Source organism: Haplochromis burtoni, unplaced genomic scaffold (genome assembly GCF_018398535.1).
Source record: "Haplochromis burtoni strain Fernald_Lab_line unplaced genomic scaffold, NCSU_Asbu1 Contig_320, whole genome shotgun sequence".
In the NCBI taxonomy this organism is placed as follows: domain Eukaryota; kingdom Metazoa; phylum Chordata; class Actinopteri; order Cichliformes; family Cichlidae; genus Haplochromis; species Haplochromis burtoni.
The window spans coordinates 124259-144560 of NW_024582681.1; the positions used below are offsets into that span (position 1 = coordinate 124259).

The window sequence follows — 20302 nt, forward strand, 5'->3', positions numbered from 1 at the left end:
CGGACTTGGTTCTATGGTAGGTCTTAAAGGGTTAACATACTGCTGCATGGACTGAGCTGTAGTTACATCGTAAGGTTTTAAAAACTGAGCTTTAAAATGATTAGCGGTAATAAAAACCGATCAACATACTTTATGATGAACTACTTTGATTTAAAATCTTTTACATTTATTTATTATTATTAATAATTATTCATGATGAATTACTTTGTAATAAATCACTTAATGAAGACCTGATCGTGGCTTACTTTATCATACATAATTACTATAATGACTTTATTTTTTGATTTAATTTATGATTAAACCCTTTGTGATTGTGTTATCATAGATTACACAGACAAATGACTATGATAATGAATTTGATGAATTAATAGATTACTTGCAGGTAAATTAATTTACGATAATTTTATAATGAAATATTTCATGAAAAATTAATTTATAATAAATTACCATGATGACGACTTTGTAATGAAATATTTCATGATAAAATAAATTCTAAAGCAAAGAAAAAGAAAACTGAGTGAAGCTTTTCCCAAATTTTGTTTTAATCTGTCAGCTCGGACAAAAAGCCGACATAAAGACATTGCTGAACATTTTCCTCCACACAAACTCGTGATGCCATGTTCACCTAAAAAACATTTCATTGGTAAAGAAGATCATGAGCGGCGACGATAAATGAACCGTGCTGACAGAATACATGTGCAGATCAGATCTATAATACAGTTTAATAGCACAGAGCTTCATGTCAGAGAAGCTACAAACAGACATGAAATCAAATCTGAACATCAGCAAACAAAACATTCAGGTTTATGATGTCATCATGCCTCACAGGCTTCAGTGTGGAGCTCAGAGCATCCACAGCTCCACCCGCAACCTCCAGCACGCCCCACAGCCCTGTGTGTGTGCGCACACGTCTGTGTGTGCACATGCAAGTGTGTGTTTGTGTGCGAGTGTGTGTGCATGTGTGTGTGGGTGCGTGTGTGGGTGTGCGTGTCACGTTCAGAGCGTGCTGTCACCACCACCTGACAGCAGGAAGAACATGGAGGGGAGGGGGTCAGAGGAGGTAAATATGGAGACGAGCACACATAAAGGTGTGTGTGTGCAGGTTGAGGAGCAGGAGGTCAACGGTGGGTTAGAAGCAGGTGGATGTAGGTAGGAGGAGGGGGAGGAGGGACCCACTGATGTCAGGGAGCCTCTAGCGTTTGATGGTGGGGGGGGAGCAATGAGGACAGTTCTGAGGGGCTATTGGCCTAGAAGGTCTTCCTGTGGATGGCACGTGCTCTGTCTTCTTCATATTCCCGCTTCGACACCCACATCTTCTTAAAGGTGTCCAACGACGCTAAGATGGAGCCACTGCATCAAGAAGTGAGGTCAGAGGAAGGACCAATCAGAGGGGATAGCCACAAAGACACACAGTGACACACGAGTGAATCAAAGACTTACCCAATCCACGTGGAGTACAGCCTCTCCTGGGGGGCCGAGATCTGCCAAAGAGAAACCACAGGTCACTGACACCTCCTGCTGAGACATCCTCACTCACACCTCCTAAATGACATCTCCTCACCGAGTCCTCCTCTCCAAGACTTCTTCACGGTTTACAAAGCATTTTATTTTCTTTGTGAATACATAAATATATTTCTTTTAAATGTATTCATCTCTGCTCTCCTCCTCCTCCCGAGCATTTTCATGAGAAACAGGCTCGGGATGCCCCTGTGCTGCGAGTACTTCAGTGAGCAGGAGAAGGAGGTCAGAGGTTACTGTGGGTGTGTCCCAGTCAGAGCTTACCTTGATCTTTACGTCTTTGGGTGCGAGCTTCTTCACTTCAGTCAGTAACCGTTCGCCGAAGCCTGAGTGAGGACAGTACCGTGTTACTCGCCGCTGCGAACAGGAAGTTTTACGGACTGCAGTGCGTGCACCAACCTTTGATGAGCGTGGAGCCGCCACACAGTACGATGGTGGAGAAGAGCGTGCGCCGCAGGTCCATGTCGGACTTCTGGATGGCGTAGGCCAGGACTTCATGGATGCCTGAGCTCTCGTCTCCGATCAGGTCGGGTCTGAACAGCAGCTCTGGGGCGCGGAACCTGGCGGGGCCGATCTGAAAACGGCGAGATCACATGTCAGGGGAATGGGGAGGAACGCTACACGGGAACGACCAATCAGTAGGAACAGGACTTACATTTAAAGTGCTTCCGTCAGGGAGGACGTACTGAGCCTTCTCGGTCTCTAAGGTCTCGTCCTTCTGAGGGTTCAGGGAGAGGTAGCAGGCTCTCTGCAGGGACATGAGAATATTAGAAACGCTCATAACACCTGACTCACATTTCAGCGCCGCCACCGCCTCACCTCTTTAATGGTGCGAACGACCTCAAACTCGGCCGACGTGTTGAAGTTGTATCCTTCCTTACGCAGCAGCAGTCGCAGGTACCGCGACACATCTCTCCCAGCGATGTCCACACGCATGATAGAGTGTGGGATGGCGAAGCCTTCGTATATGGGCACCACGTGGGTCACGCCGTCGCCCGAGTCCAGCACTACGCCGGTGGTGCGGCCTGTGGCGTACCTGTAGGAAAACAGAGGCCATCACGGTTATGATAGAGACTCAGCAAACGTCTTCTAGCCTGCTCTGATTCTGTCTGGTGAACAGACGCGAAGACGACGCAACATGCATCACATGCACTTTTCTCTAACTTAGAGAGACAATTAAAATGTCATCAACACACAGACATAACAGGATAACCATCAAAACCCCATCAGATCCAGTCATGTTAACATCAGGACGTTTCTCAGCCCAGCAACATGTTAAATTCAGGCTTCACGTGTTTAATAATCGACCGTCTGCATCCTGCACAGACTCTGTTCCGGGGTTGGCACGTTTTTCAGATCTGAACATTTTTGACGAAAATTTGATCTCACAATGCGCACCGTGAAAAAAAATCAAACAAACAAACAAACAAACAACAAAAAAAAAACAAAAAAAAAACGGAGTGGACATGAAGCAATGATGAGCTGGTACTGGCATTTCTGAACAAGAAAGGGAAGAAACAGACTCTGGTTTATATGCAGGCAGCAGCAGGAGGATTTCCTGTTGTGATCCAGGGTCGAAGCTTTGGCCATGTTTCATGTCAGTGGGCAGTTTGAGCTCCTTGGCAGAGTTGAGACAACACCTGAGGAGGCAGCAGCAGCTAGTTGTAACGTCAAAATGGATTATTTACGGTTTTGATGTAGCATAGATTCAGTACCAGTGTACACTTTGAGATACAAGCGTACTTGTTGCCAAATGCAGCGATCCGTTTGGTCAAAACTCTGAAACATCGAGCATGTTCCAAGCTTCTGAGTGTCACACATTCATTCTGTGAAGTTCGACAGCTGCTTTAAGAACAGAAACACTCATGCTGATTTTACTTGCCCAGTGTGTGAAGGCCTTCCATCACAGAGGGGCTCAGATCATAATGTGACCCAAAGTCACATCTGATTGGTTCAAAGCACACAAAGACTCAGTGAGCCGTCACAGATGGCGGTCAGGGTCCTCCCCTTTAAATGAGGAACACACACCTACAATCAGCACAGAACCCTGTGTGTGTGTGTGTGTGTGTGTGTGTGTGTGTGTGTGTGTGTGTGTGTGTGTGTGTGTGTGTTTGAGTGAGAGAGAGCTTGCAGTGACTCAGGGTAATTTAGGGCCTATACTGCCACCTTGTGTGGGAGCCATGCAACTGCAGAGAGTCTTCAGTGAGCCCTCGTGTGTGTTTAACACCTTTAACTGTTTCTTGAGCAAACATGAGGCTGAGGTTCACGCAGCCCTCAGCTCAATGCTGAGTCAGCAACAGGAGGACACAAACAGGAAGTGAGTTCTTACAGACTGAGCACGGCCTGCATGGAGATGAAGAGTGCCGGCACGTTGAAAGTCTCGAAGAACACTTCAGCCGCCTTCTCCCTGTTCTTGCTCGGGTTCAGAGGAGCCTCTGTGAGCAGCACAGGATGCTGGGAAAGGTTAAAAAAAACAAACAAAAAAAAAAAAACAAAAAAAACACAGGGTTAGCGGTGTCACGACAAGCTCGTGTGTGGAAGTGAGAGAGCCGGAGAGGAGCTCACCTCCTCGGAGAATGTCTGCAGCTGCTCCTTGGAGTAAACGTACTGCCAGATCCGCTCCATGTCATTCCAGTCGGTCACGATGCCATGCTCCATCGGGTACCGCACCGACAGCAGGCCCCTGTGCTCCTGACGGGAGGAGGAGGGGGAGAGTTTATTTTTCCCTGAAAATGTGATACAGTCACATGCTTTGATCTGATGGAAAAAAGAGAGCTGCAGATGCTGTGAGAAGGTCATGTGACAATTATCTGGAAAAAACAAAACAAAAAAACAAAAAAAACACACAACCAAAAAAAACAACAACCCTGTATTCAAAACAAGAAACTTTATTGATCCTGCAGGGCAATAACTTCCTGTTTCTCCTCCATTGAGAGCAGAGCTGCTGGACCTCCTGAAGCTGCTAGAGATGAGCAGCTCAAGCATGGCCACACATCACATCCTTCATCACCTTCAATCGCCATCATAAGGTTACTAAATACATGACATTTACGTGCTCTCACACATTAAACGCCTTTCGGTAAAGATGACACTGCCTCACCAAGGTCTGCAAGCTCAGGTTTGATTGCCTCTGCACCGACCTCAGCAGGAACAATAAAGAGTCGACTTTAAAGGAGCGTTTGTGATGAAGGTGTGGCCCATCGAAGCTCCACACAATAACAACAACATCAACAATAATGATAATAAAAATGATAATTATGATAAAAATAATTACAATGATGATGATGATGATAATGATAATAATAATAATAACAGCATCATAAGAGGGCAGTGAGTGTCAGCAGGGATGTAGTTTAATCGGCAGTGAGGAGGAGCAGCAGTACCTCGGCCTTGGGCCCGATGAAGAGGTCTCCCTCCAGGGCTCCCGCCATCACGCGCACATGCTTCGGGCGCCCGACGCTGCACATGAAACACACAGAGCACTGAGAGAGTGAGCTGCAGGCTTGGTTAAACAGCAACAGAGATCATGGAGTCTCCGTTAACTTACTAGTTGGGGAAGCAGTACTTTGGGATCTGGTCTCCCGCAAAGCCGGCCTTGATGACCCCCGACCCCTGCAAGGAAAAGAAAGATGACGTTTGAGCATCACAGGGTTAAAGAAGCTGAGAGGTCATGAGATGCCGCCCGAGGCTGGCAGCAGTCCCAGCTCCTCTGCTTCAACAGACACTTTGTCCTCCAAGTAAAAAAAAGTTGTTTCTGCTGTACAAAGCTTCAGTTCCTGCTGTGAGTGAGCGAACAGGAAGGAGTGCCAGACGCCAAACCCCGACGACGGCAGCTTAATTATCCCAAAGATCTGAAACCATGTCTCACAAAGAACTCAGAGAAGCTCAGCGGTCTAAAGCTCGATACCAAAACCTTCTCAGTGAAGTAAAACCTGAGTAAAGACAACCAAGTAAAATCTGTGAAACGTACCAACACTGAAATAAACTGAACTGAAAACTGTTCATTAGACGCACCAACTATCAGCTTCACTGTGATTACTGTTTGAGGCTTGATCTTTGACCTATTGATTTGTGTTTCTGAACTCTTCATCAGCGCACTCTCACACCCACACATGCACATGAAACCTTATTTTAACTTTTAGATCGCAAATAATCCCTGCAGGTGGAAGCCTTGGGGTGGAGCTCGTCCCACCATTAAACTCACACCCGGTGGAGTTTAGGCACCCCACCTTTGGTTTTGGTTTGAAATACAACAGCTGCCAAAGCATTGCCTTCCTGGTTGCCACCTTTCCGCTTCTTGTAGACAAAATATGCCAATTTCGAGTGAGTCTGAGTCAGTGACTGTAAACTTGCTCTCTTTGTACAACCTGCAGGTCTGTGAGGCTCCTCCTTTCATGACCCCAGGAGGGGGTCCTCCCTAAATTCACAGAATCAGCCCAAGATGAGAAACCTTCAGTCTCTGAACCTGAAACACACTAAACTGAGACTCCTGCTCACAGGTCAGGCAGTCTTTGTAGACAACGCTCAGAGCGCCTCAGCTGGCTTCTTGAGATCATCCAATGAAAAAACAATAGGCTTAAAGAGACAGGACCTGAAACATCTTTGCTCAGACTGATGGCCTGAGCGGGTGAAGAGGCATGAGTGGAACATACACTGGATTCATTACGTTTAAATCAGACACAGCTCCAGCTGAGAGCTGCACGTCACTGAGAAATAAAAAAAAATATAGTCAGGTTTTAACTTTCATTGACGGAATTAAGGTTAGCTCTATGTGATGATGAAGCTCCTCTCGGTTATTGACAGTGTCACGGCCATGCTAACATGCTAGCAGCCGTCTGCTGTACTACATGTGGGGCTTCGGGGTGACTCCCGCAACCTGTCTGCTGGTTATTTAGCAGCAGAGCCGGGTGGAGGAGTGAGCTGATGCCGCTACAGCACTACGGACACCTAACACGCCCCGGATCCGGCTCCACTAACCTGCTGCTGCCCGGAGCTAGCAGCGGATCCGGCTAGCGACTAACAGCTGCAGAAGTGAGCCGGCCAGAGGAGGCGAGCTGGCAGCATCATAGAGGGAACATAGAGGAAAGAGGAACCCCGCTGCACCTCCAGGGAAGGTGAGCACCGACCTATTAGCTCCGACACAATAGCGGTAGGCTAACGGTTAGCCCGCGGCCTCGGGCTGGGTGTGGATGAATGACATCATCATACTTACATTATCAATCACCACCGGTTGGTTAGCTAAAATGTCATAGGACTCCATGACCGCACGTGCGCTTCAGGTGTGTTTCTATCGATCCGCGTGAGTCTTCGTGCCCGTTTAGTGTTTTAATCATGTAAAAATCAGCGCCGGTTAGCAGCTCCGCTCTACGCCTGTCGACGCTCCTCTGCCGCTGCTGCCGCCCCGTCCACAACAACCACAGCACCGAGGCGGGCTCACGGTGCAGACAGCCAATCAAGCTCCAGAGATCTTGACTGGCATCACGGAGAGCCAATCAGCATGTCTATACGCTGTCAACGAGTGGCAGCGTTTCTGCTGGTCTGCTGGCAGATCACAGTTAACTATCACATTTAACAAATAATGCAATTAAAGCGCTTTACTACACAGAGGTTTTTAGCAGTGTTTTCTAACGATAATATCAGCTAAAATTATTTTATTTAATCTACATTTACATTTTATTAGTCGGTAAAAAGGATGACAATATATTCACCGAAAGTGACAACATAAAAGATAAACACTTCATGTTGCTCGTAATAAAAAAAAAGTCCAGTAGTTGCACTAAAAGTCGACAAATGCAGCTTTAAATACGTTTTCCGGGTACCCTCAAGGCATTACCAGTGTCACGAGATCCAGCCAATCAGAAAGCTAGAAAAAAGCCGAAGTGGGCGGGTCCACGGGGCCTGGGGAATGATAAAAACACAGCTGACACTGGGCTCGATCGGTACGCATTTCTCAGGTGAGTGGAGGGTTTACGGCAGTGGCACGCGCTGTTTTAACAGGTAAGCTTTGTAGAAGTGCTGTATTGTGCCAGCGCGATATGTAGGTTAGTAGTTAATGTGCTGTTAGCTAAATTGTAAAACCTCTTAAGTGTGTTTGTGTTCCTAGAGAGTACAAGTTTAATGAAACAAAAGTGTGAAGGCTGCTTCCGGTGTGATATAGTGGTAACTTCCCGCCAGAGCTCTTTTTACAAAGTGAAGGTTGAATTCTGTAAACGGCTTTCAAACGAGTTTTGGAGAGTGGGGAGGAGGAGGCGTGATGCTGCTGGCTGGATGAGTGCTCACAGACAGTGGAGATGTGATTGAACATAGATGTGAGGTTCTGACGGACCTCGGGGTTGGTGGTTCGGATCCCTGTCAGAAATCTGGGCACTCGTTGACCCACATCCTGCCATTAGCTTAGCCGCAGTCCGAGGCTAAGGGGCTTTGCGCTTTTATCTCACCCGCTGTCACTTTTTTAAACATCAGACATTTAATTTGAACGTACTTTCTCCGTGTCCAAATAAACAAAACGCATTCTCCGTGTCGGTACTTTTTTTTTTTTTAAGTTTCATTGTATTTCATTTTCTAATGTACTCGCTACCACCTCACGCTGGCACGTTTAATATAGATGGATGGACATGGTGGTCTGTTTTTAGACGCAGGTGTGGGTTTTGAACTCTGATTATTTGCAAACGTGTCACGCCCTGACACTGCCGTGTTTTGGAGTTTGCCTGATCATCAGTTTTTGATTAAAGCGTGTTTTCACTCTGTGCTGCTTCTCTGATGGTTTCTTTGGAAGCGTTAAAGGTTTGTGTTATTGCCTCCCCCCTTGCAGTTTAAAGAAGTTTACTCCAACCGATTACAATTAAGGTGTAGGTTAAATGCATGTTAGCAGTTTTCTTGAGTATTTCTGTAGCATTGTCTGTTTCTCTCCTGCGTCATTAAAATGATGCCGAAGTTTAAATCTTTTGACAGTCGCAGCTTTTTCTTTAAACTTTTTTTTTTTTTTTTTTTTAAATTTCCCTTATCTGTTTAACGATGTCACCTTTTAACTCCAGACTGAGTGGAGCAGCCTGCTGTGGTTCAGACTATGCCTGGTAACATCATGGCTCTGCAGCCATCTGAGAAGTAAGATTTATCCTCAGAATGAACTTTAATTCCACAAAGCTGAAAGAAGTTAAAATGAACTCTTTCTCTTTTTTCACTTTTTTATGTGTATGCAGATGTTCCAGTAACTTTCTTTCAGTTGTTGCAATTATTAAGATGCTGATTGTAATTCTAAATTTTAATACATTTTGTTTTCCTTGAGAATTGTTATGAAGACATTTTTGTAAAATTTTAACTTTTTCTAATTTTATTTTTGTTCTGCTGCTCGGCTCATTTTCAGGCTGAACTCTTTCATGTGTGTGGTGACTCTGGGTAATTTAGGGGCTATACTGCCGTCTTGTGTACAAGTCGTGCAGCTGCAGTGAGGCCTTGTGTGTTTTAACACCTTTTAACTGTTTCATGAGCGAACTTGAAGCTGAGGTTCATTCATGTCTCATTTCAGGCACTGCTGGGTGTGTTTTGCCACAGAGCAGGATGACCCCGGTGCTGAGTGGCTGAGTCCCTGCAGGTGCAGAGGAAGCACTAAGTGGGTGCACCTGACCTGCTTGCAGTACTGGCTTGACACTAGACTGAGAGTGAGCCAGCAGCCAATCAGATGTCAGCTGTGTGAGGTGGCGTACTCTGTCATCTTCCCACAGATGGGTGAGTGTCAACTTATTCAGTGTCATATCATAGGTCCTCAGAGGTGTGGTGGCGCTCTCTACTACCCCTTCAGGCAAAGAGAGAAACTGAACACATGGCCTTTAACAGGTGTAGGAAGGGTGGTGTGTCCTGTCAGTGGAGAATGCGTAGTGGGTTAACGTTGATCCTGGGTTGTGTCTCCTCAGGCCCACTGGTGGACTTTCTGCGAGTGGTGGACAGAACATTGACAGCCATCGGTCCATATGGGACCCTTGGGTTGCTGGTTGGGACGGCGTACTGGACAGCTCTGAGCTACGGCGCTGTGACTGTCGTGCAGGTACAGAGGGAACGTCTTGTAAGGGCATCACATTGGCAGAGTCCTCAACACCTCGTGTTCTGCAGGTTATGGGACGGGCAAATGGTATGATGGCTATGCGGGGAGCAAGGCCTGTGCTCCTGCTCTCCGGCCTGCCCGCCATCCCTGTACTGCTCATTCTTGGGAAGACCGTCCGCTGGAATGACTGCGTCTTGAAGCTGTGGCAGAAATGCTGCTACGAACCAAAGCTGCCGTCAGGTACATGCACACCCGGAATATGTCGCAGTGCAGATGCATGAGCAGTTTCACTTAAAGTTAAATGTTTTAAGACCTTTTATATTCTTTCAGGTTTGCTGATTAACTCATGAATTTATATTCTTTATGGTATAAAATTTCCTTGTTGTTCACTGGTTACAAATAAAACAGAATTTTAAGTTGTGCCATATTTGCTGCCACGGGACAAATGACCTTGTAAAGTCCGTCAAGGTTTGCTGTAAATGGCATGTGCAGTACTGCAGTCAGTCAGAGGGGGGTGCTGTGCTGATGTTCTTGTCCTAGTTTAGACATCTGTCGCTGCAACGTCAGTGTTACTGTTTGACTCTGCTCGCTATCATGAGGAATTGCTCTGTCAGAGCTTGTTGTTTAAAGGTGAGTCTGCCCCTCCCGACAGATAATCAGCAGTACCTGCCCCCCATTCCCGTGGATGAGCCCAGAGGGAAGCGTCAGTTCCTGACCTCCAGGATGCTTTGTGGCGCACTCATGTTTCCCTCCATTGCTGTTCTAACTGGGCAGCTACTGTTCCCGTCTGTGACCTCTCACCTGCAGCGCGCTTTGCTGGTGAATGTACTCTGACCTCTGATTGGAGAATGATGTGCTCTGTAACACGCTTTGAGATTATTGGTTGGCTAAGAAGCCGGTGGTACTGACTGGTTTACTGGTGTCTGCTCCACAGGGTGGCAGTGCTTACGTGCTGCTCAAAGGTGTGCTGAAGGTGTACTTCACAAAGCAGCTGTTCATCATGCACGCCGGCAGGCGCATCCTCAACTATGGTGACGTTCAGAGAGCAGAGCGCCACAGGGATGGCAGCGGCAATTAGAGGCGGAGAGGATGGTGCAGAATTGTTTTTAACTAAATCCTGGAGGAGTTTAAACTGTCTTTACCAGACAGTGTGAACACTGATACTGCGTCTTGCCCCACACTGGTCAAATGATCTGCAATACGACCTCAAGCTGAACCTGCTCACACCATTATGGAACCCAGTGGGTCAGAACTAGACTGTAACTGGACTATGGTGTTTCTGGTGTATTTTAACTAGCTGATTGCAGTCTGTCAGCAGCTCCATATGGATTATTTTTAATAAAGCTTTTTCTTTAAATCAGGGATGTCTGTCATCTTTATTCACAGCCTTTGATTTATTATTATTTATACAGGTATAATGAAAACCTCCACTCAGTAATATTACATCACATGCAACTCTAAAGAGCTTGTGTGCTTCAAATTGACCCTTTCAAAACTTTAACGTGACACTTGAAAGCACTGTGTTCGGGGGGAGGGGGCTCGCAGCCTACCTGAGGGTTGTGGCTGACAACACCATCCCTCTATGGCCTCAGTGACCCATCTTCTGATTTCACTGAGCTCAGATCTCAAACATGATGGGGAGTAAGCTGCACTCAGGTGGCCTCCAGTCACATTTTTACTGTTGGCATGGAGGCAGCTGACACATGCAGCAGCTGTATGACTATGTCATAATGATGTAATGTCAAAGTCAACCAGTTTCCAGCAGCATGCTGAAGAATTAAACTCAGAAGTTCAAACCAGTATCAGCGAAGTGTCTGAGGGGTGTTGCTTCTGCTTTCACTTTTAATTTGTTAGTTGGATTTTTTTTTTTTTTTTTAAATCTTTAGGATAAAATATACTTATTTTAATTGTCCCTCAATCCGTGAGTTTCTTTACGGAAACTCACGGGCCCCGCCCCCTGTTCACTGATTGGCTGTCGGTCTCCAGTCTGGCCCTCTGATTGGCTCGTTGGGTGTCTGAGCGGATTGTGGAAGAGGAAAGGGAGAGCGCTTGTTGCTGTGGCCGAAGGAGCTCCTTTCCCGGGCGGGAGCGGCCGGTTCGACTGAAGCTGTTCGCTATGAGGAGAGTCACGCTGTTCGTTAACGGCACGTGCACGAACGGGAAGGTAAGCTATAACCGTGAGGCGGGAGTCGGTGTGCTGGCGGGGACAAAAATGGCCTGTTCCCGCTCCAGCACGCCCCCGGATCTCTCGGCGGGCGGAAGCGGTAACGGTGCGTTTTGTCCGCGAGCGCGCAGGTGGTGGCCGTGTACGGATCGCTGGAGGACCTGCTGTGTGTGGCCGGCTCCAAGCTGGGCATTCGAGCCTCCAATGTGTACAACGGGAACGGCGGTCTCATCGACGACATCGCGCTGATCAGGTGAGGGGCCTGTGCAGGTGTAACAGTGAATCCACGGAACTGCAGAGGCGTTCAAGGTGTTTCCACCTGTGAGCGGTGAAATGTTCCTGTGGAGGGCAAAAAGTGACGCAAGTGACAATAAAAACCGGGCACATAGATATAATCCCTTTTTAATTTTAGATCATTTTAATGATTCCACACTTTTGTTTATTTATACCTTATTTTTCTATGTTTATTTAATATGCAAGTATATGCCTGCCTTTTTTGTGTGTTTGTTTGTTTTGAGACAGCCCGACCATCACTGTTTCCTATGTTTGTGTGTGCAGAGACGATGATGTGCTCTACGTTTCTGAGGGAGACTCATTTGAAGGTGAGTGTGATGACCTGCAGCCCAGGGGTCAGAGTTGTGCTGCTGGGGTGTTTTTGACTCTGAGCTCAGAGTGTGCAGAAGTTCCTGCACATGCTCTGAACTTGTTTTTGTTTTGGGTTTGTTTGTTTTTTTGTTTGTTTTGTTTTTTTTCTACTCTGACATCCAAATGAGGTCCCTAATCTGACACATAAGCCCCACCCACCTTTTGTGCAGACTTCCTGTTGGTGTCTGCTGGTAAAAGAGCTGATTGGACTCGTGTTTATTGCACTAATGCTACTTGTGCGCTCACCTGTCCAGATCCTCAGGATGACCCCAGAGGCCCTGATAAGGATCAGACTCACACTGATTGGCTGACTCTCAACGTCGGTGGACGCTGCTTTACGACGACGCGGTAAGCATAACCGTCATCACGGCAGGTTTTACACTGATTTAAATCGGCTGTTTTTGTTTTCGTGATGACCTTAATCAGTCTTTAATGACGCTCAGCTGTCAAAGTCAAAATCTTTAAAAGTGGAGTTGGAGGTGCTGTAATGTGCAGAGTGACATGCTGGGGCCGCTGTTGTTCCACAGCGATGCAGAATATCCAGATTATTGTGTCACTCACCTGAAGGCTGCTGATGGTGATCAGAGGCTGCTGATCAGCTTGTCCTGAGCTTTATTACAAATTTCATGATTTTGTTTCTGTGAAGCTGAACCTCCCTGACGTGGAGGGTTAAAGGTCATTGTTAATCTGTATCTTGTGTGTTTGCTTGCTCAGGAGCACGTTAGTCAGTAAGGAGCCGGAGAGTATGCTGGCCCACATGTTCAGAGAGAAAGGTGAGCACAGCTTCACTTCAGCAGGAAGTGGTGCATGTGCAGCGTGCTTTAATGATGCGCACGTTTCAGACGTGTGGGCGAACAAGCGTGACCGCCAGGGCGCATACCTGATCGACCGCAGCCCGGACTACTTCGAGCCCATCCTGAACTACCTGCGGCACGGACAGCTCATCATCAACGAGGGGATCAACCCCCTCGGTACGCCACATAAATTCACAGCGCCCGTTCAGCCCATAGACACAGCCTGCTAACAGTGTTCTTACCTGTGCAGGTGTGCTGGAGGAAGCCCGCTTCTTTGGGATTGAGCAGCTTGCCGAACAGCTGGAGGCCCTTATAAAGGTGTGTGTGTGTGTGTGTGTGTGCGTGTGCGCGTGTGCGTGCGCGTGCGTGCTCTGCTGTGATTGGTATTTTGTGTTCAGTCCTCTCAGCCTCCTGACGATCACTCACCTTTGACCCGGAAAGAGTTCATCAGGTTCCTGTTGGCCACGACCACAAAGTCCGAGCTGCGCTGTCAGGTGAGCACTGTGTGTCTGTGTACCTGGTTGTCATGGTAACAACAGCATTAGCTGAGATTAACCCCTGGGAACCAAACAGTCCCTCTGTGAATCGGCCATTCTGTGTTTGGTCGAGTTAACACTCCCTACCTGCTGGTTACCCACAGCAGCTACCTGACAGGTGAGGGGGCGTGATCACCTGTGCTCAGATTATCTTGGCTTGGTCAGGCATTTGAAGACACCACAGGTAACTTGAGTAACAGTGGGCGCTGTGGGTTTTGTTTCAGGGTCTGAACTTCACCGGTGCCGACCTTTCTCGTCTGGATTTGCGTTACATTAACTTTAAGATGGCCAACCTGAGAGGAGCCAACCTGACCCACGCTAACCTGAGCGGGGCCAACCTGGAGCGAGCCGACCTGTCCGCGGCCTGCCTTGACGTGAGTCGCCGCCCACCATCACCTAATTGTCGTGTACAATAACTCTGAGCCCTCAAAGTTTCAACAGCCCAAGAGATCTCCACAGCTCTGTTAGAAACTGAACCCAGATCAGTTTAATTTTCACAATCTGATGATTCAACCTGGTGTCTGAGCACCTGGGTGATCATCTGTCACAGTCTGAATGACCTGCAGCACTTTGACACTTGTTTCTGATCACTCTTCTGGGTTCAGGTTCAGATCGGCAGGTGGGACAGGTGTCTGCTGTATCTGGCTTTGATTCCTCTGTCAGAATCGTGTGTGTGTGTGTGTGTGTGTGTGTGTAGGGCGCCAACCTGCAGGGCGTGAAGATGCTGTGCACCAACGCTGAAGGAGCGTCGTTGCGAGGCTGCAACTTTGAGGATCCTGCAGGAGTCAAGGCCAACCTGGAGGGTGAAGCAGCCAATCACAAACCATCTATAGATAAACGCACAGACACTGGTTGTCGTGGAGAGAGAGAGAGATTTATATTTTTGTGTGTGTGTTGGGTCAGGGGCCAACCTGAAGGGTGTGGACATGGAGGGAAGTCAGATGACGGGCATCAACCTGAGAGTCGCCACGCTGAAGAATGCCAAATTGAAGAACTGTAACCTGCGGGGGGCGACTCTGGCTGGGACTGACCTCGAGGTCCGTACAGACATGCACACGCACACTCACACGTGAGGCTGGAGTTCAAAACAGATCTGACCTGTGTGTCCTGTTCACATTGATGAGCTTGATAAATGTCTCACTTCCTAAACACATCACACTGTGCAAGTGCCTGTGCCACGCTGAATCAGATGTATTTCCTGTGCGGGAAGACTGACTGAGCCATGGACTCGTGCTCGGTCCAAATGCTAAAGATGTGATTTAATCTGACCTGTAACATTAAAAAGCTGATGACGCAGCTTCAGTCAGACATGATCACTTCCATTCTCTTCTAATGATCCCACTGAGGGTTGCGGGGGCAGCCTATCCCAGCTGTCTTGGAGAGAGAGGCGGGGTATGCCCTGGACAGGTTGCCAGTCTAACACAGAGACAGACAACCATTCACATCTATGGGCAATTTATAATCACCAGTTAAATAGAGCTGGGCGATATGAGATTTTTTTCATATCACGATATGTTTTTTCATTTCAGGCAATAACGATATCTATCACGATATAAGCCAAATAACTATATTTGTAAGATTTAAATGTGCCGTTGCTCACGAGTAAAATGTGAAATAATCAGCAGCTTGTTTTGACTTAAATATTTATTTCCCATAATAAGTTCAACAGGGTAGATGTACTTAAGGAACATGAGACTTTTTCAGATAAATAAAGGCAAATATTGCAAACTACACAAAAGGCAGCCGCTAAAGCGTTTAAGTTTCAAAATAGAACAAACGAAACAGACTAAACTGTCAATTCCACTTAGAAACAAAATATTAATTCTAAAAATAAATCTTAGTTTGTTTTACAGAAGAACAGACAAAACTAACTTTTGTCAATATCAAATAAACTGAGAACTAAAAGGAAATTCTCCATCTCTCCTTGTTGTATAGCTGAGCTTTTCAAACAGTTTTAACAGTTACTTTAGTCTGACAAAAGCCGAATGACGAATTAGCGCTTCCAGTCAGATATTGAGCATGCACCGCTTTATTGTATTTCCAGACTTGCTTTCGGCACAATTTACAGTGCGCACTACTCTGTTTTTTGTCAGACTTGAAACAGCCGAAATACCTTCACACTACGGAACTTCTATGGCTCTTCCGTTCGACAATCTCTCCGGCGTTGGAACCATCATGTTTTCTCTTCGGTCACGCTCGGTTGATTTTTCTCTAGTCGGCACACTCATTTCCTCAATTACCCAGGCGGCACGGCGGCTGGCTGCTTCCCAAACAAATACACATGTGCGGCTTGGCACTTGTGCTGTACATAACAAGTCACCTGATGTGACGCTGCGGCTGTGATTGGTTTGGCTCTGCGCTAGTTTATTTGGATTGGCTGTTCTTCCTTTTGTTTTGTTAAGAGGACGAGCGGTGAGGTCTATCGCAAAGTTTAATTTTTCTATCGAGAAAAAGTTATTTCGCAATACATATCATTATCGTTCTATCGCCCAGCTCTATAGTTAACCTAACCCCACTAACTGCACACCGTTGGACTGTGGGAGGAAGCCGGAGTACCTGGAGAGAAGCATGACTAATATAATTTAATTGGCTCCATTTATTCAACTTAAGAAATCTTCAGGAGGTGGAGGAGCCACAAATGCATAAAAACTTCAATGAGCTCCAGAAATGCACGGGCTGTCCGTGATGCTTTCAGGTTCATTTTCTCTCTTGTTCCTGCAGAACTGCGACCTGTCCGGCTGCGACCTTCAGGAGGCAAACCTGCGGGGATCCAACGTGAAGGGTGCCATCTTTGAGGAGATGCTTACGCCTCTACACATGTCTCAGAGCGTGCGGTGAACCAGTTTTCCATAACCATGTACACTCACAGTGCCACACCGACCATTGAATGCCAAACTTTTTTTTTTCCTGCTCTCGACCCAAAAACGTGGGTGAGCCACAAAATTAAAACCTGCTGTTCCTACTCTGAAGCTTCTTCACAGGCGGTGGCTCCTCTTCGTTCTGCTTTAACCTCCTTAAACCCAGTTTGAGCTCTTTGTTCTCTTAGCTGCTGCTGAGCAGTTTGATGTTGTTGTGGGAAACTGCTGCCACCAGGGGCGTGCCATGCTTGGCTTACTGTGATGCTTGGGCGAGTGGACCGTGTCAGAAACGTCCACCTGAACACCAGGACCCGTTGGATCCCAGTGAGATGTTCGGTGTCTTGCAGAGGCTTTAATGTTGTGGCTGCTCATAACGTCAGCTTTATTTCAGCATTTTCAGACACGTCTGAAGTTCTGATGCGTGCAGTATTTCTTAATTTTATTTATTTTTTGTAAATGTAACGCAGGTTTGTGGTTGAGGATTGTATATAGTATATTTTAAAGGGGACCTATTCTTTGCATCACTGACAGTTCATAAAAAAAACCTTCATCACAAACTAGGCCTCAGTGCAGCTCCTGAGCTCTGTGATGTTCCTCAAGGATCTACTCTTGGTCTTCTTATTTTTCATTATACCTGCTTCCTTTTAGGACTTGTGTTTAGAAAGCATAAAAATTTTTCTCGTCGTTATGGAGCTGTTTTATTTAGCATGACCAAAAACTCCCAGCAGTGACTTTAATGCTCTGTAAAAGGATAAAAAAAAAAACCAGGATGTCTATAAGCTTTTTAACCCCTCAGCTGTAGAAGGCTGAAGTATTTTTAGTCTGATGATCAGGAGTGTCAAAGGGAACCACAGCAATCCAGTCAGTGATAGATGAAGAATTAAGTTTAAAGCAGGTCCACAGAAAAACGGAGGATCAACCTGTGAACTAATTTTTCTGTAGCTTTACAGCTATTAAAGTTTTCTCTGGTTTAAGGCCAGCTTGTGGTGGAAACTCTGAAGCATGTTGTTTTTCCATTAAAATCTCAGGCCTTCGTCATCTGAATTATTTTAGGATGAACTTATTATTTTGTAGGGTATTCCTTTTAGTGTATAGGCTTAGTTCATACCACAAACCTTTAATCCATGCTTCTCCTTTGACCTCACTGCTAAGAAGTGACTTAATGTTATTAGATCAGCTTCATCTTTTTTTTTTTTTTTTTTTTTTTTTTTTAGCTTCCCCCACTTTAAGCCAACTTTAATCTGATTGGCTGCCCCTCCCTACCAGAACTGTGGTGGGTGGTGCTTCTGTGTCCCCTCTCTGTGACATACAGAGCCATAAGTAGAAAAAACTAAGATGAACTGAGTGATTCGATCAGCACATTATCAGAAACTTAGATTTAACATGAAATTCTGCTCTGGAACAGGAAATGATGCACGGCAGGAAGTGAGGAAGAGCAGAGCAGGTCCTCTTTAAAATCAGTGAGCATTTCCCTGTATCATGTAGATGCAAACAGAATTTCATGTCAAAGAGTTTCATGGAAGAAAAATGAGGATGAGTGAGAAGTCAATCCTGATCACCCCCTTCAGTGTGGTGCTGGGACCAGCTTTACCTCCCTCATGTCACCTCTGAGCGGCTGATTTCCCCTCGGCGTGGGAGGTGCAGCAGGCTGAAATAAACTGGAATGAGCCTTTAATAAGAAGCAGAAACAGGTGTTGTTGTAATAAAACATAAACGTCAGTGTTTCTGAGATTTTAGTGACTGTCAGGAGTGAGGCAGGGTGTCTTCTCTGCTCTTCATTATGTTTAATAAATCTGTTGTTTCTTAAGTTTATCACCCTCTGTGTGTTTATTGGACCAGAACTGAAATGTCCGAATTGGATGTTTCTATCTGCATGAACCAAATCAGTGATTACAGGTTCCTGTTTTCTTATTTCAGTTTATTCTTATTTTCTTTAGTTTTTCTTTAACTTTGATGTTAGTAGGTTTTTCTCAGAAAGTTTGCACCTTAATGCCGTTGGCAGAGTCTGAAAGCATGGAGGATAAATCTCAGACCTGTCTGATGCTCATGCCTCATCAGTGTGCCATCTGACATCGATGAGCACATTCAGGATTCACACGTACAAAAAACCCCACACGATTTAAATGACTCTTCATTTTCTCCCTGAATGGATGCAGGATGTAATCTGCTCTGTTTGCTAGCAGTCTGGTGTCTGCAGTAATTATTTTCACATGGCAGACATGGTAAGAGCTGCAGCTGATTTCATTTTTCATTAGGTTGGCTAAGCATTTGACCATTGTTTCAAAGTTCACCTTGAAAAAAAGTTCCAAGAAACCACACTGAGTAATATCATATGAAAGGACACTGAGAGAGCTGAACAGCACGCCTTATTTCTTTTTTTAAAAATCTGTGTTTTTACAGCTTATAGGAACCAAAGATTTCAGCCAATGTGCTCCTGTCATATGTGTACAGATAATAAAATACACAGGTTAGCATGTAATCAGCGATTAAGTAAACGCTTTAGTTTATACTGAGTCATCTCTCAACTTCACAACAATGTGTTAGTCCTTGGGGTACATCCCTGCTTTAAAACATTTTTTTCAGTGCAACATTAGGACTTCACAAAGATTTATATACAACACTAGATTTCCATATTGATATCAACACAAATGATCCATGAAAACTGATGTCAGCAGGCGACCTCAGCATGTTGTAATTAAAACAAAACTAGTATAGCTGTTTTTGGGTGAACCCAGTGGGAAAGGACTTAAGATAAGATGACCTTTATTAGTCCCACAGGTGGGGAATTTGTTTTGTTACAGCAAAAGTGCAAAGTTATGTAGCAGAAATGAGAAAACACTGGAATGCAATAAAATACAATAGAATAAAATACTATATACACAATAGAATAAAATAGAATAATATACAATAGAATAAAATAGAAATACAAATACTATATACAACGGAGTAGGACAATACAAAAATACAACTTCATCAGAAGAATTGCACATATAGCAGTCTATTGCACATGTGTGGGTTTGTTGATCAGCTGCAAAAGTCTTTGTTGTGGAGTCTGACAGCAGTGGGGAGGAAAGACCTGCGAAATCTCTCCGTCCCACACCGTGGGTGCCGCAGTCTCCCACTGAAGGAGCTGCTCAGTGCTGTCACAGTCTCTTGCATGGGGTGGGAGATGTTGTCCAAGATGGATGACAGCTTAGCCACCAGCTGTCACTCACCACCTCCACTGTGTCCAGAGGCCATCCCAGAACAGAGCTGGCCCTTCTGATCAGCCTGTTCAGTCTCTTCCTGTCCCCAGCAGAGATGCTGCCGCCCCAGCAGACCACAACATAGAAGATGGCTGAGGCCACCACAGAGTCATAGGTCTTCAGGAGTGGGCCCTCCACTCCAAACGACCTGAGTCTCCGCAGCAGGTACAGCCTGCTCTGCCCTTTCCTGTAGAGGGCATCTGAGTTATGAGTCCAGTCCAGTTTGTTGTTCAGATGAACACCAAGGTACCTGTAGCTGTCCACAGCCTCGATGTCCATACCTCGGATGTTCAGTGGTTGCAGTGGAGGATGTTTTTGGAGGGCGGTGAAAGAAGCGAAGCAACGCTACGGGAGGAAACTAGAGTCACAACTCCAACAGAGTGACTCTAGGAGCCTGTGGCGGGGACTAAGGACAATAACGGACTATAAAGCACCAACAACCGGTATGACGAACGCGGCCGTGACTCTGGCAGACGAGCTGAACACTTTCTATGCTCGCTTCGA

General features: G+C 46.0%; 3 protein-coding genes across 5 annotated transcripts; 2 read left to right on the top strand and 1 right to left on the bottom strand.

Annotated features, from left to right (window-relative positions):
- Positions 1 to 518: 518 nt before the first annotated feature.
- On the bottom strand, positions 519 to 6941 carry actr1b (actin related protein 1B). Its single transcript, XM_005942520.3, has 11 exons — positions 6731 to 6941; positions 5066 to 5130; positions 4902 to 4977; positions 4084 to 4209; positions 3848 to 3972; positions 2338 to 2554; positions 2174 to 2266; positions 1918 to 2092; positions 1783 to 1844; positions 1441 to 1481; positions 519 to 1350 (listed from the first exon to the last, which is right to left on the bottom strand). The coding sequence occupies exons 1-11, from the start codon at positions 6776 to 6778 to the stop codon at positions 1248 to 1250; spliced, it is 1131 nt and encodes a 376-aa protein (XP_005942582.1). The 5' UTR covers positions 6779 to 6941; the 3' UTR covers positions 519 to 1247.
- Positions 6942 to 7410: 469 nt separating this feature from the next.
- On the top strand, positions 7411 to 10917 carry LOC102289654 (E3 ubiquitin-protein ligase MARCHF5). 2 transcript variants are annotated; one of them, XM_005942521.2, is made up of 7 exons: positions 7411 to 7515; positions 8553 to 8622; positions 9044 to 9243; positions 9429 to 9559; positions 9625 to 9796; positions 10209 to 10375; positions 10491 to 10917. In XM_005942521.2, the coding sequence occupies exons 2-7, from the start codon at positions 8585 to 8587 to the stop codon at positions 10632 to 10634; spliced, it is 852 nt and encodes a 283-aa protein (XP_005942583.1). In that variant the 5' UTR covers positions 7411 to 7515; positions 8553 to 8584; the 3' UTR covers positions 10635 to 10917. The 2 variants fall into 2 exon arrangements, with proteins under 2 accessions (XP_005942583.1, XP_005942584.1); XM_005942522.3 differs by having other exon boundaries at positions 7451 to 7472.
- Positions 10918 to 11501: 584 nt separating this feature from the next.
- On the top strand, positions 11502 to 18365 carry LOC102290562 (BTB/POZ domain-containing protein KCTD9). Of its 2 annotated transcripts, XM_005942526.3 has the most exons (12): positions 11506 to 11720; positions 11852 to 11973; positions 12279 to 12322; positions 12620 to 12713; positions 13080 to 13138; positions 13208 to 13336; positions 13410 to 13477; positions 13558 to 13653; positions 13920 to 14069; positions 14393 to 14498; positions 14599 to 14732; positions 16417 to 18365. In XM_005942526.3, exons 1-12 carry the CDS (start codon positions 11673 to 11675, stop codon positions 16531 to 16533), a joined length of 1167 nt encoding a protein of 388 aa, XP_005942588.1. In that variant the 5' UTR covers positions 11506 to 11672; the 3' UTR covers positions 16534 to 18365. The 2 variants fall into 2 exon arrangements, with proteins under 2 accessions (XP_005942587.1, XP_005942588.1); XM_005942525.3 differs by having other exon boundaries at positions 11502 to 11720; positions 13080 to 13336.
- The last annotated feature ends 1937 nt before the right edge of the window (positions 18366 to 20302 follow it).